The following is a 15,809-nucleotide window of genomic DNA, read 5'->3' as shown; positions in this document are numbered from 1 at the left end:
ACACGTTCTGTAGGTAGAGCAGGGTGACTCCTACCCACACGATGACACCTACACACGTTCTGTAGGTAGAGACGTGGGACTCGTACCTGTATGATGACACCTACACACGTTCTGTAGGTAGAGCGGGGTGACTCCTACCCACATGATGACACCTACACACGTTCTGTAGGTAGAGCAGGTGGACTCGTATCTGTATGATGACACCTACACACGTTCTGTAGGTAGAGCAGGGTGACTTTTACCTGTATGACAACACCTACACGTGTTCTGTAGGTAGAGACGTGGGACTCGTACCCACATGATGACACCTACACACATTCTGTATGTAGAGCGGGGTGACTCCTACCCACATGATGACACCTACACACGTTCTGTAGGTAGAGCTGGGTGACTTCCTACCCACACGATGACACCTACACACGTTCTGTAGGTAGAGCAGGTGGACTCGTATCTGTATGATGACACCTACACACGTTCTGTAGGTAGAGCAGGGTGACTCTTACCTGTATGACAACACCTACACGTGTTCTGTAGGTAGAGACGTGGGACTCGTACCCACATGATGACACCTACACACATTCTGTATGTAGAGCGGGGTGACTCCTACCCACATGATGACACCTACACACGTTCTGTAGGTAGAGCTGGGTGACTTCCTACCCACACGATGACACCTACACACGTTCTGTAGGTAGAGCAGGTGGACTCGTATCTGTATGATGACACCTACACACGTTCTGTAGGTAGAGCAGGGTGACTCTTACCTGTATGACAACACCTACACGTGTTCTGTAGGTAGAGACGTGGGACTCGTACCCACATGATGACACCTACACACATTCTGTATGTAGAGCGGGGTGACTCCTACCCACATGATGACACCTACACACATTCTGTATGTAGAGCGGGGTGACTCCTACCCACATGATGACACCTACACACGTTCTGTAGGTAGAGCTGGGTGACTTCCTACCCACACGATGACACCTACACACGTTCTGTAGGTAGAGCAGGTGGACTCGTATCTGTATGATGACACCTACACACGTTCTGTAGGTAGAGCAGGGTGACTCTTACCTGTATGACAACACCTACACGTGTTCTGTAGGTAGAGACGTGGGACTCGTACCCACATGATGACACCTACACACGTTCTGTAGGTAGAGCGGGGTGACTCGTACCCACATGATGACACCTACACACGTTCTGTAGGTAGAGAGGGGTGACTCCTACCCACATGATGACACCTACACACGTTCTGTAGGTAGAGACGTGGGACTCGTACCTGTATGATGACACCTACACGTGTTCTGCAGGTAGAGCAGGTGGACTGGTACCTGTATGACGACACCTACACATGTTCTGTAGGTAGAGCAGGTGGACTGGTACCTGCATGATGACACCTACACACGTTCTGTAGGTAGAGCAGGGTGACTTCCTACCCACACAACGACACCTACACGCGTTTTGTAGGTAGAGACGTGGGACTGGTACCTGTATGATGACACCTACACGCATTCTGTAGGTAGAGACGTGGGACTCGTACCTGTATGACGACACCTACACGTGTTCTGTAGGTAGAGACGGGACTCGTACCCACATGATGACACCTACACGTGTTTTGTAGGTAGAGCAGGGGGACTCATACCCACATGATGACACCTACACGTGTTCTGTAGGTAGAGACGGGACTCGTACCTGCATGACGACACCTACACGTGTTCTGTAGGTAGAGACGGGACTCGTATCTGTATGATGACACCTACACGTGTTCTGTAGGTAGAGCAGGGTGACTCTTACCTGTATGACAACACCTACACGTGTTCTGTAGGTAGAGACGTGGGACTCGTACCCACATGATGACACCTACACACATTCTGTATGTAGAGCGGGGTGACTCCTACCCACATGATGACACCTACACACGTTCTGTAGGTAGAGCTGGGTGACTTCCTACCCACACGATGACACCTACACACGTTCTGTAGGTAGAGCAGGTGGACTCGTATCTGTATGATGACACCTACACACGTTCTGTAGGTAGAGCAGGGTGACTCTTACCTGTATGACAACACCTACACGTGTTCTGTAGGTAGAGACGTGGGACTCGTACCCACATGATGACACCTACACACATTCTGTATGTAGAGCGGGGTGACTCCTACCCACATGATGACACCTACACACGTTCTGTAGGTAGAGCTGGGTGACTTCCTACCCACACGATGACACCTACACACGTTCTGTAGGTAGAGCAGGTGGACTCGTATCTGTATGATGACACCTACACGTGTTCTGTAGGTAGAGACGTGGGACTCGTACCCACATGATGACACCTACACACGTTCTGTAGGTAGAGCGGGGTGACTCGTACCCACATGATGACACCTACACACGTTCTGTAGGTAGAGAGGGGTGACTCCTACCCACATGATGACACCTACACACGTTCTGTAGGTAGAGACGTGGGACTCGTACCTGTATGATGACACCTACACGTGTTCTGCAGGTAGAGCAGGTGGACTGGTACCTGTATGACGACACCTACACATGTTCTGTAGGTAGAGCAGGTGGACTGGTACCTGCATGATGACACCTACACACGTTCTGTAGGTAGAGCAGGGTGACTTCCTACCCACACAACGACACCTACACGCGTTTTGTAGGTAGAGACGTGGGACTGGTACCTGTATGATGACACCTACACGCATTCTGTAGGTAGAGACGTGGGACTCGTACCTGTATGACGACACCTACACGTGTTCTGTAGGTAGAGACGGGACTCGTACCCACATGATGACACCTACACGTGTTTTGTAGGTAGAGCAGGGGGACTCATACCCACATGATGACACCTACACGTGTTCTGTAGGTAGAGACGGGACTCGTACCTGCATGACGACACCTACACGTGTTCTGTAGGTAGAGACGGGACTCGTACCCACATTATGACACCTACACGTGTTCTGTAGGTAGAGACGGGATTCGTACCTGTATGACGACACCTACACGTGTTCTGTAGGTAGAGACGGGACTCGTACCCACATTATGACACCTACACGTGTTCTGTAGGTAGAGCAGGGGGACTCGTGCCTGTATGATGACACCTACACGCGTTCTGCAGGTAGAGATGTTATCTCCCTCGCCTGGTATGCATGAGCTCGTGGGCTTGATCCCGACCCTGATGCCCTGTGCCTCCAGATTAACACGGTTGCCTCCGTATGGTAGGAAAGAAGTTCAACATACATACTTGCAGTGTGCCTGTTGCTCTCTCTAGTCCCATGGTCGCATGGATTTTTCTCCGGTTCCTCCGGTTTTCCCCTGCACATTTAACTTCACATGTTTAGAGTATTTGGCTGCTGTAAATGCCCACATCGCCGCCTCTGCCCTGCCCCAGCGGTGAAATGTCGGGAGTGCGGTGGGGTAAAGTGTGGGTTACTGCCTCCTCCTTTCATGATTTCTCGGGACGGTGTGGAAGAGTAGGCCAAATGTCCATCCAGGGCTCCCTTTCCAACAGCGGTGGCATAAGCAAGCAAATCTGAAAGACCTCCACCCTTTTGATAAAATACAAAAACATTTTGTTGGTCACTTGCTCAATCTGAGTCTTGAACGATGGGCCCACATTCCCAATGGCACCCCTTGGGCTTCTCCACTTAGCATAAATGCTCTGTCAGGCGAAGTCCAAGTTACACAACCGAGGGTGAGGTCTCCTTTATGTAATTACAAAGTTCACCGCCTACGTGCCCCCCACCACCACCCTGTGCTGTTGCACTCAGCTCGGCAATCTTTCAAACCCATAAAGATAGCGCCACGCCAATGGATCGCTCCGTGAGGATGAGAACGCGATACAAATGGTGCACGAGCAGAAGGAGGAGCAAGCAAAACAGAAGCAAACTTACACACTCAACACATTGGTCATTGATAACACCGTGGTCTTAACAAACAATAGCCCCCCCCCGTCTGTAATTGGTGATGGTTTCGACAATGCACTGTCTACGTAATGCACACACACACACACACCAGGTTGCGACTGACTGGTCATTCAAGCCGCTCGGCAGAGTGAATTCGGCGGGGCCCAACGGACATTTGGTGGAGCGGGGCCCATCCCCGGAGCAGGACAGCTCCTAACGTCGGCCGTCGCTTCACAGCATTCGCTGGCTAGGTTGGCTGGCTGGAAGGTTGGCTAGGTTTACTGGCTGGTTGGTTGGCTGGCTACGTTGGCTGGCTAGGTTGGCTGGCTAGGCTGGCTGGCTGGGTGGCTGGCTAGGTTGGCTGGCTAGGTTGGCTGGCTGGCTGGCTAGGTTGGCTGGCTAGGTTGGCTGGCTAGGTTGGCTGGTTGGCTGGCTAGGTTGGCTGGCTAGGTTGGCTGGCTAGGTTGGTTGGCTAGTTTTGGGTGGCTGGCTGGCTAGGTTGGCTGGCTAGGTTGGCTGGCTAGGTTGGCTGGCTGGCTGGCTAGGTTGGCTGGCTGGTTGGCTGGCTAGGTTGGCTGGTTGGCTGTTTAGGTTGGCTGGCTATGGTTGGCTGGTTGGCTGGCTAGGTTGGCTGGCTGGCTGGTTGGCTGGCAAGGCTGGCTAGGTTGGCTGGCTGGTTGGCTGGCTGGCTAGGTTGGCTGGCTGGCTAGGTTGGCTGGCTAGGTTGGCTGGCTGGTTAGCTGGCTGGCTGGCTAGGTTGGCTGGCTAGGTTGGCTGACTAGGTTGGCTGGCTGCCTGGTTGGCTGGCTGGCTGGCTAGGTTAGCTGGCTAGGTTGGATGGCTAGGTTGGCTGGCTAGGTTGGCTGGCTGGCTAGGTTGGCTGGCTAGGTTGGCTGGCTAGGTTGGCTGACTGGTTAGCTGGCTGGCTGGCTAGGTTGGCTGGCTAGGTTGGATTGCTAGGTTGGCTGGCTCGGTTGGCTGGCTTAGGTTGGCTGGCTGGTTGGCTGGCTGGCTGGCTGGCTAGGTTGGCTGGCTAGGTTGGCTGGCTAGGTTGGCTGGCTGGCTAGGTTGGCTGGCTATGGTTGCTTGGCTGGCTGGTTGGTTGGCTGGTTGGTTGGCTATGGTTGGTTGGCTGGCTGGTTGGTTGGCTGGTTGGTTGGCTATGGTTGGTTGGTTGGCTGGTTGGTTGGTTGGCTGGTTGGCTGGCTATGGTTAGTTGGCTTGCTGGTTGGCTGGCTGGCTGGTTGGCTGTCTGGCTGGAGGGATGGAGGGATGGACGGTGACGTCCGAAGGGCTTGCGGGCTTTCTAGTTTCTCTTTTTTGGGAAACTTTAGACGGAGTTGGAGCCCTAGCACGGCACATGGACGAGCGTGGCACTCCACGCAACATCCGTGCCGCCCTTATTTTTTTGTTTTTGTTGTTGCTGGTGAATAGCATTTTTCATAATCAATTGGGATCTGAATTTTTTTGTATCCTGGAGGAATCCGGTGAAGCCACTAAGCTTTTTTTTTTCACCACCACACATGTCTGGTTACGACAACAAACAATACAAAAAAAACCTGAGAGGATTGCAAAATAAAGAGGTCAGCAAATTTCTAAGAAATAATGAAGGGTGGGGAGGGGGGGAGATGACCACGGCACACGCGCATGCTTCAACCTTGGTGGCTAGAAGATGTTAACTACCTCGCATGGTATACGGGAGGTTGTGGTTTCGATCCAGATCCTGACGCCTGCCGTATATTTGGAGTTTGGGTGTCTCTCTCATCTCTGTCCCCGCGGTCACGTGGATTTTTCTACAGGTTCCTCGAGGTTTTCCCTCCCACAGTGAAAATCAACGTGCGTTTTAAATTGTTTGACTGCTAGAAATCTCCACGTGATTAGCCACTTCGTTGAGCTGTCGTTTGTGACCAGGTCACTTCTGGAAAAGAGATAAATAGCTCAGTGGGCCTTATCTGGGGAAAAAGAGCGAATAATAAATATAGAAATAAATCATTCGCCCACGTGCCAGGAATCCAGGCAGCCAGGAATCCAGCTGGGCAGGCAGTAATCCAGTCAGCAAAACTCTAACATAGTACAGGGACTCCTCTACTTACAGACATTTGACTTACGAACTGTCAGAGATACGAACAAACCGGTCCGTCCGTATGTCATGTAGATGACACATTCAGAACCAGTGGCATCTACATCTGCAGAACATGAAGAATGAGTGGGAAATACATCTGCAGAACATGAAGAACCAGTGGCATCTACATCTGCAGAACATGAAGAACCAGTGGCATCTGCAGAACATGAAGAACCAGTGGCAACTACATCTGCAGAACATGAAGAACCAGTGGCATCTGCAGAACATGAAGAACCAGTGGCATCTACATCTGCAGAACATGAAGAACCAGTGGCATCTGCAGAACATTAAGAGCCAGTGGCATCTACTTCTGCAGAACATGAAGAACCAGTGGCATCTGCAGAACGTGAAGAACCAGTGGCATCTACAGAACGTGAAGAACCAGTGGCATCGACATCTGCAGAACATGAAGAACCAGTGGCATTTACATCTGCAGAACATGAAGAGCCAGTGGCATCTACATCTGCAGAACATGAAGAACCAGTGGCATTTACATCTGCAGAACATGAAGAACCAATGGCATCTACATCTGCAGAACATGAAGAACCAGTGGCATCTACATCTGCAGAACATGAAGGACCAGTGACATTTACATCAACAGGAGATTATACAACTTTTAAAGCCATTCCCCGTGTTTAGTGTACATGTCGTACAACACGTTTGGAATCGACTTACAAACAGACCTCTGGAACCCAACTCGTTCGTACGCAGAGGAGTCCCTGTATGTTGCAGCAAACCCTTTAAGGGTTCAAAGACAATGCGTATATCACCAGAGCGTGTTTGTTTGCATGCTCACCACAAGTGCCGTGGTGTGGTTAATGCGAGCTTGATTCCTCGCAAAAGAGTTTATATTGGGTGTTTGAACATCTCAGCACAACTCCCGTTGTGTTGCCAGAAAGGGTTTGCACCAAGGCCGTAGCCATGGAGTCAACATTGGGGGGGACCAAATCTTCTAGGGTGTCTGGAGGTCCCAACCCAGAAAATTATCTAAATTTGAAAACTAATTTCCTGCCTAAAATATTAAAAAATTCCCTAACGCGTGGGATGGTCTTTTTATTTATTTTTTACAATAATGTCTAATAGTGTATTGTATTACATTGCTCTGTTTTTACTTTTTTAACATTTCTTGTTTCATCGTATGTAATGGCAGAGATTAGGGATTCATAAAGTACAACCATAACCACTCATTGTTTTTTTTTCGGTAAAGTCACGTATGTAGAAATACAATACAATTATATTAAAACAAAAAACAATCACGACGTTTCGATCACAACGCAAGCGATCTTCATCAGGTGTCAAGAAGATTTAATATAATTTTATTGTGTTTCTACATACGTGACTTTACCGAAAAAAAACCAATGAGTAATTTTATGCAGTCACGAAAGCTTTAATACTTTATTACAACCATAACCACAATCATATAAAAAATAAATCTATGCATTGATTTACATGAAGACAAGTCCAGATATTGTGGTCAAGTTTTCGAAAAATGTTTTTTATATAGCAATAAATGGGAGGGGGGGGGGCATTTTGAGCATATTTGAATATTGGGAGGGGGGGTGTGTGTGTGTGTCCCCCAATATATATTATAATCACGGCCTTGGTTTGCACGCACGACAAGCCCTCGCGACACACGTGCCGATTGTCTGTTGTTTCGCTGTTGGTGCAGGGGTGCAAGAATAACGTGCGGGCGCTGGCGCTGCGTGCCGACGCGTGGCTGCGCGCGGCGTTCATCCCAGACACACGCGTGCTCGCGTGGAGCGAGCACGCCACGGCGCAGGAGTACGAGCGCCTCAAGCGCTTCCAGCTCATCTACGGCTGGGGTGGCAAGAACTTCTCGCGTGAGTGTTGGTGGTGGTGGCGGTGGTAGCGGTGGTGGCGGCGCTGGTGGCGGTGGTGGTGGCGGTGGTGCTAGTGGCGGTGGTGGATGTGGTGGTGGCACTGGTGGTGGATGTGGTGGTGGCCGTGGTGGCTCCGGTTTGGCAACGGAAGTCGCACTCCGAATCAGTCGAGCGGCAATATATTTTGATCGGTTGCGTAACGCTGTGTGGAAGCTGCCTGGTCTGTCGCTCCGCACGAAGCTTCAGGTCTTTTCGGCCATGCTCATTCCCTCCCTTCTCTACGCCAGCGAAACGTGGAAACATTTAGGCTGGCCTGCCTACGATCCATCCTGGGTTTAACCAGGCTGGATTGTGTGAGGAACTCACAAATCCTTGAAAGATCTGGGCAAAGTCCCATCGGTGAGCTCCTCCGGCAGGCAAGGCTGCGTTGGCTGGGTCATGTAGCCCGCATGCCCAACCACCACATGCCGAAACAGCTTTTGTTCGGCCGGATTGAGGGGGCTAAGCGGGCGCGGCACGGGCTAGAGAAGAGATGGAGTGACATGGTACAGGAGGACGTGGAGCTGAGTGGACTTGCCGATGACTGGTACCAGCGGTGTCAAGATCGGCCTCTGTGGAGGAGGCTCGTGAAGGATGCTACTGGGCAGTTGGAGGCAGTCGCCCTCCAACAACAACGGAGGGCGGAGGAGCGACGCTCACAACAACGAGCGGAGCGCTGGGTGGCTAAATGTGCACAGTAGGGGGTACAGGTGGTGCATCAGCCAGTCGTCTCAGTCATCTCAGTCAGTCGACCCGTGGCACCTGGGTCTGCCCCGTGACCTCCTGCCAGCGGGCGTTCGACACTTCACGTGGCCTCAAGGTGCACATAGCCTGGCACAAGCGTCGTGGTGACGTCACCGCCACTTAGTGGCGAATGGCGGTTGTTGTTGTTGGTGCTGGTGGATGCAGTGGCGGTAGTGGTGGTGCTGATGGTGGTGGTGGCGGTGCTGGTGGTGGATGTGGTGGTGGATGTGGTGCTGGTGGTGGTGGTGGATGTGGTGCTGGTGGCGGTGCTGGTGGTGGTGGTGGATGTGGTAGTGGTGGCGGTGCTGGTGGTGGTGGTGGATGTGGTGGTGCTGCTGGTGGTGGATGTGGTGGTGGATGTGGTGCTGGTGGTGGCGGTGCAGCTTGTTCACGTATCAAGACGCCGCTTGGTTGTCACGTCGGTCTTCTCCCGCACCGTACAAAGCCCACCGACACTAACCCCCCCCCCCCGCCCCCCCCCACCTTCTTATCGCAGTCGTGGCCACCGCTCTGCGGCTGCTCAACACGAGCGCCAACCGCCACATGTTCGACGACTGGAGCGAGCGATGGAGGCGGCAGCGGGCACCGGCGTGCGTCGCCTGCGCCGTCGTGGGCAACGGCGGCATCCTCAACGGGTCGCGCCTGGGCCGCGAGATCGACAAGCACCACTACGTCTTCCGGTCAGCGCTCACCCCTCGCACCCCCCCCCCCCTCGCTCTCGCCCCTCTCTCTGACCCCACCCCCTCTCTCTCGCCCCTCTCTCTCGCCCCCCGACTCTCTCATCCCCCACCTCTCTCGCCCCCCCTCTTCCCCCCTCTTTCTCACCCCCCTCTCTCACCCCCCCTCTCTCTCGCCCCCCTCTCTCTCGCCCCCCTCTCTCTCGCCCCTCTCTCTCGCCCCCCGACTCTCTCATCCCCCACCTCTCTCGCCCCCCCTCTTCCCCCCTCTTTCTCACCCCCCTCTCTCACCCCCCCTCTCTCTCGCCCCCCTCTCTCTCGCCCCCCTCTCTCACCCCCTCTCTCTCGCCCCCCCCTCTCTCTCGCCCCCCTCTCTCACCCCCTCTCTCTCACCCCCCTCTCTCACCCCCCCCTCTCTCCCCCTTCTCTCTCCCCCCCTCTCTCTCACCCCCCTCTCTCACCCCCCCCTCTCACCCCCTCTCTCTCGCCCCCCCCTCTCTCCCCCTTCTCTCTCACCCCCTCTCTCTCACCCCCCTCTCTCACCCCCCCCTCTCTCCCCCTTCTCTCTCCCCCCCTCTCTCTCACCCCCCTCTCTCACCCCCCCTCTCCCCCCTCTCTCTCGCCCCCCTCTCTCACCCCCCCTCTCCCCCCTCTCTCTCGCCCCCCTCTCTCACCCCCCCTCTCCCCCCTCTCTCTCGCCCCCCTCTCTCTCGCCCCTCTCTCTCACCCCCCTCTCTCTCCCCCCCTCTCTCATCCCCCCTCTCTCTCTCTCCCCCCCTCTCTCTCGCCCCCCCCCTCTCTCCCGCCCTCTCCCCCCAAAATCACGTGACGTCGCTGCTTGGGGATTTGTTGTTGTTGTTTTAGTTTGTGGTCCTTCCACCCCAACCACACCCACCCCCCCACCCACCACGCCGCACCTCCGGTTGGCCACGTGCGTTGAGCAGTCAATGTCGATTGGCTGCTCAACGTTCCAGACGGCCACAGAAGCGCGTCTGAAAGTGCTTTCAGGTTGCCAGCGAAAAGGCGCTGCGAGTATTTCCGGAGTTGGCGTGGTTTTTGCTCTCTGACGAGCTCGGCGAGGTATTGTCGTTCGTTTGTGGCGAGCCCATGGGTCTTGTGTAAATCCCCACGACGTGGCTTTTGAAAAAAAAAACCAGGATGAACCTCTTGTAGAAGCCACGCAGGGGGACCTGTGGCACGTTCTAGCAGAACGGTGAGCACCCTCGCACCGCGTGAAAGCGACGAAGGTGTGGTGACCGTCTTTGTGCGATGGACAGCCAAAAGACGCTGCTAGCGAGGACTCACCGGAGTTCACGCGGCGATGGTTTCTGCCCCTTGACGAGGTCGGCGGGCTGTCGGGGTTCATTTGCGGCGAGCACGTTGCGCGTAATGAGTGCGACCTCTTTAATGTCTTCGTTCAGCAACCAGAAGCCCATGCAACTCGGCGAGCACTGGACGGACGCGTGTCCTCCTCTCGATGTAATTCCAACCGTGCATGCAATGTATCATCCATCATCCTCATTATTATTATTATTATCCATTAGTGTATTAAAAATAATTATAGATGATATTTTGGACCGCACGGTTCAACTGCTAGCAACAAATTTGCTCGTGTGCTTAAGTTTTGCTCAACGGGAAGAGCGGCAACCCGGCTTAAGGCAGATTAACTCCCAGCGACCCCTCGAGATCGGGCACATCTATCGAAATCAGCTGAGGTCTCCCGTAAATCACGTGACCTTCTGTGCGGCCACCCCGACTCTGAACCCCTTTCCTCTCAGCTACGCATCTTTCTGTCTCAATCAATCAAGCCTTTATTGCTGTAGCACTATTTCGCGCAAAAGATGCAATTCAAAGTGCTGTACAGATAAAAGAAAGCATTGTCGCTCAAGAACAATTAAAGCAATTTCCATTCAAACAGAATTGCAACAACAACAAAATTGTTGCCGTGGTTTTCCCACCTGATGGTGATTGCTTGTGTTGCAATCGAAACGTCGTGATTTGTTTATTTTATTTTATTTCTACCTACGTGACTTTACCGAAAGAACCAAAGAGTATGGATTCCTGCAGTCACGAAAGCTTCAAATCAAGATTAAAATTGCATTATAATGAATTGCTATCGAAGGCATATTTAAAAAAAAAACTCTATAAAATAAACTTAAGTAAAAAGCCAGTTTAAAAAGATTCGTTTTTAGATTCAACTTTAAATTGCTTAATAATTGCCAAGCCCACAGATCCCCTGGCAGGCTGCTCCACAGGCGAAGACCACGCACACTGAGGTCCGCTTCTCCGTGAGCTTTGGTCCTGTCCCTTGGAATGACTAAAAGACCGGCACCAGAGGTGTCTGAGTTCTCTTGTTGGTTCACATCTTAAAAAGCATAGAAGATGTGTATGCTGGTGCCAAACCATTCAACGATTTAAAAACCAATAAAAAAAACACTTTTAAAATTATTTCTACGACCGTAAAAATACGCGTCACGTGGATGCTCTTTCTTGTTTTCGTAATCACCCGTGCCGCTGCATTCTGAATAAGTTGTAGGTTACATATTGACTTTTTCGGGAAGACTGGAAAAGAGAGCATTGCAGTAGTCAAGTCTCCTGGCAATAAAAGCACGCGTCAGTTTCTCAGAAGTTAACCGAGAGAGAAATGGCTGTAACTTAGCCATATTTCTAAGATGATAAAAATGCCGTTTTGGTGATATATCTGATATGGGCTTCAAAGTTCAAATCCGGATCAAACGGAACACGAACGTTTTTAACCTGCAGTTTGGCGTTTTCTGTCAGCGAGAAAAAAAAAAGTGTGAGCAGTTGATCTCTTTGGGCTTTTTGCTCCAATTACCAGGACCTCTGTTTTTGTCTTTGATAAGTGCCAGGAAATTCAGTATCATCCACATTTTAATATTATCAATGCATCACGGGACCTCCTTTGCCAGTACCAAAATATGAGAATAGGGTTTTCCCCTTTTTTCTGGCAAACAAAACAGTTGTGTTAAGATGTTAAAACACAAAACTGAAATCTTTTACAAGGAATCATGTCTGCGTTAACAACAATACTTGTGGTCAGAATGCAAACAATCAACGTACTCTGATCATATATGTGGCATTGTCTTTGAAACGGGTTGGTTCACACCAGAGACAGCTTTCTTTTGAGCCTCGTCTCAAAACGGTGTTAGACCAGAGGACGCTAAAAGTCCTCTGGGAATAGGCTCCAAAGAAAGCTGTCTCTTGTGTGGATCAATCAGTTTAAAAAACAATGCCACATATATTATCAGAGCATGTTTTTTTGTTTGCATTCTGATCACAAGTATTGTGGTTAATGCAGACATGATTCCTTGTGAAAGGTTTCAGTTTGGTGTTTTAACATCTTAACACCTGATTCTCATACAGACACTATCCCTACCACTACTCCAACCCCTATCACTACCGATTCCCCTATCACCAACCCTATCACTACCCCAACCCCGTCCTTAACCACTCACGCCTGCCCTCCTGTCACCACAGCTACACCACAACGTTTAATAACCACCCCACTTCAAAATATCTCAACCACTGCCATCTTGTGTACACCTTTGTAAGTTTTGTAAAGGCGCCTTTGACCGAGTGAGGCGCTGCTGCACGAGTCTGTGTAACATAGGATGGTTGTACTTCACTAATTTTCAGAGGGGGGAGGGACACTATCACCGATAAGACATCGTCAGTGTGAGTGAGTACCGCCACACCATTTGAAACCGTGGTTGGGTTTGAGACCCCTTACCGCCAGAAAGTGTCATTTTATCTTTAAAAGCTGACAAAAATGTTTTTTTTTTTACCAGCTAAGGCCGCACTGAGGTACCCATTTTGCAGAAGCGGCCTTGCTATCACAAATAATAGCTCATCGGAAGTGGCTCATCATCATGACGGGCACATTTCTAGCAGCAGCCAGTTACTCTGAACGCACGTGCTTGATTCTCAATGTGGAGGGAGTGAGACCTTGGGAAAAAAAATCCACACGACCACGGGGAGTGAGAGACAGAGAACACGCGAACTTCAAATACACAGCAGGCGTCCAGGTCGGGATCGAACCCACGACCTCCCGCATACCAGGCGAGGCTGTTAACATCTCGTAGCCACCGTGATGATGATGATGAGAGAGACACACAAACTCCAAATACACAGCAGGCATCCAGGTCGGGATCGAACCGACGACCTCTCGTATACCAGGCGAGGCAGTTAACATCTCGTAGCCACCGTGATGATGATGATGAGAGAGAGAGACACACACAAACTGCACATATACAGCAGCAGGCGTCCAGGTCGGGATCGAACCCACGACCTCCCATATACCGGGAGAGGCAGTTAACATATTCTAGCTACCGTGATGATGATAAGAAAGAGAGACACACAAACTCCAAATATACAGCAGGCGTTGGGGTCGCGATCGAACCCACGACCTCCCGAATAGCAGGCGAGGCAGTTAACATCTCGCCACCGTGGCACCCTTACAACCAGGATCTGCAGTGCCAATGTAAAAGCCTCCCCCAACGTTGATCAACGTCAGACGCTGACCCGCGTGGGTGGAGGGATATTTCATCGTGGTGGAATGCTCCTTGGCTCGGCCATGGACTGATGAGATCCAGAGCTAGCAGTGGCCCACAACGTTTGTTTAAGACGAGAGCGTTGCAGCGACGTGCGCACGTCTCTACGTGCGTTGAACTTCTTTCGCACAAACCGTACGTAGCCAACCGCGCTAATCGGAGGTGCGTGGGGGTGGGCGGGGGAATGACAACGAACTAAACACCAAAAGCAGTTCTAAAGGAAGAATGAGTTTGTCCATCTTGACGATTTGAGAGTGCATAGCTCCAGTGGCTTCGTAATATCGGAAGGAAGATCGATCTAGGTCGATCCAGACGGCCGCAGACGCGCATCTGAAGGCACGCGATGCGTTTTCAGATGGCCAGCCGAAAGCCACTGCAAGGATCACCGGAGCTCGCGTGATGATTTATGATCCTTGACAGGGTCAGCAAGGCAATCGTGGCTCATGTGTGGAGAGCAATGGGCCTCGGGTAAAATCCCCACGACGTGGCTTTGAAACCAGGATATAGACCCCTTGCACAAGCCACACAAGGAGAGATTACATTCACAGCAGAACCATGAGCACTCTTGCATCGCGTGCGTGAGGTATTTGTTTTTTGGCAACGATCTAGAGCGTGACTCACGGACCCGAGCGCCGAGCAAGCGTCGCAGAGATTTGCGAAACCAAGTTTCAGCCACTGCCAGTGATTTGGTCGTGGGTTCTCGAGCGGAGTGAATTGATGGCCTCAGCCAGATCACCAATGGCTCGCATAGATTACCCTATATATTTTTTTGCGTATTCTTTTTTGACCAGGTAAGGCCCACGGAGCTCTGTGGCCCCTTTTTGCAGAAGCGACCTGCCTATCACAAATTATAGCTCAACGACGTGGTGTATTATTACGTGGAAATAAATGGCAGCCGCATATTCAAAACGCATCTTTATTCCAATTGTGGAGGCAAAAACCGGAGGACCGCGTGAAACATCGACGTGACCATGGAGAGTGAGAGAGACACGCACACTCCAAATATACAGCAGGTGTCAGGGTCGGGATCGAACCCACGCCCTCCTGCATACCGGGAGAGGTAGTTAACATCTTCTAGCCACTGTGATGATGATGATGAGAGCGACACGCAAACTCCCAATATACAGCATGCATTGTCAGGGTCGGGATCGAACCCACGGCCTCCTCCATACCAGGAGATGATGATGATGAGAGAGACACGCAATCTCCAAATATACAGCAGGCATTGTCTGGGTCGGGATCGAACCCACGGCGTCCTGCATACCAGGAGATGATGATGATGAGAGAGGCACGCAAACTCCCAATATACAGCAGGCGTTGTCAGGGTCGGGATCGAACCCACGGCCTCCTGCATACCAGGAGATGATGATGATGATGAGAGAGACACGCAAACTCCCAATAAATAGCAGGCATTGTCAGAGTCGGGATCGAACCCACAGCCTCCTGCTTACCAGGAGATGATGATGATGATAGAGACATACTCTTTGGTTCTATTCGGTAAAGTCACATAGGTAAAAAATAAAACAACAAAAATCACGACGTTTCGGCCACAACACAAGTAGCCTTCTTCAGGTGAAGGAACAGAACTGTCGGGACGACAGAGCTTCAATGTCGTTCCAACAGTTCTGTTGCTTCACCTGAAGAAGGCTACTTGTGTTGTGGCCGAAACGTCGTGATTTTTGTTGTTTTATTTTTTACCTACGTGACTTTACCGAATAGAACCAAAGAGTATGGAACCTTGCAGTCACGAAAGTTTCAAATCTAGAATGAGAGAGACACGCAAACTCCCAATATACAGCAGGCATTGCTTCTGCTACTGCTGATGTTGCTGCCGCTTCTTCTGCTGCTGCTGATGCTGCTGATGTTGCTTCTTCTGCTGCTGCTGCTTCTTCTGCCGCTTCTTC

General features: G+C 51.4%; 1 protein-coding gene across 2 annotated transcripts in view; it reads left to right on the top strand.

Moving 5' to 3' along the window:
- LOC116956075 (alpha-N-acetylgalactosaminide alpha-2,6-sialyltransferase 2-like) overlaps positions 1–15,809 on the top strand; it is a 42,933-nt gene that overhangs the window by 16,099 nt on the left and 11,025 nt on the right. For both annotated transcript variants that reach the window (XM_032977516.2, XM_076053912.1), the window contains exons 3-4: positions 7,703–7,874; positions 9,154–9,337. In XM_032977516.2, coding sequence (XP_032833407.2) covers positions 7,703–7,874; positions 9,154–9,337 — 356 coding nt within the window. The remainder of the gene's footprint in view (positions 1–7,702; positions 7,875–9,153; positions 9,338–15,809) is intronic.

Source organism: Petromyzon marinus, chromosome 63, assembly GCF_048934315.1.
Source record: "Petromyzon marinus isolate PM22_M1 ecotype Great Lakes invasive population chromosome 63, UKy_Petmar_22M1.pri1.0, whole genome shotgun sequence".
Taxonomy (NCBI): Eukaryota; Metazoa; Chordata; class Hyperoartia; order Petromyzontiformes; family Petromyzontidae; genus Petromyzon; species Petromyzon marinus.
The sequence above is the reverse complement of the archived record's forward strand: the minus strand, read 5'-3'. Positions and strand labels throughout refer to the sequence as shown.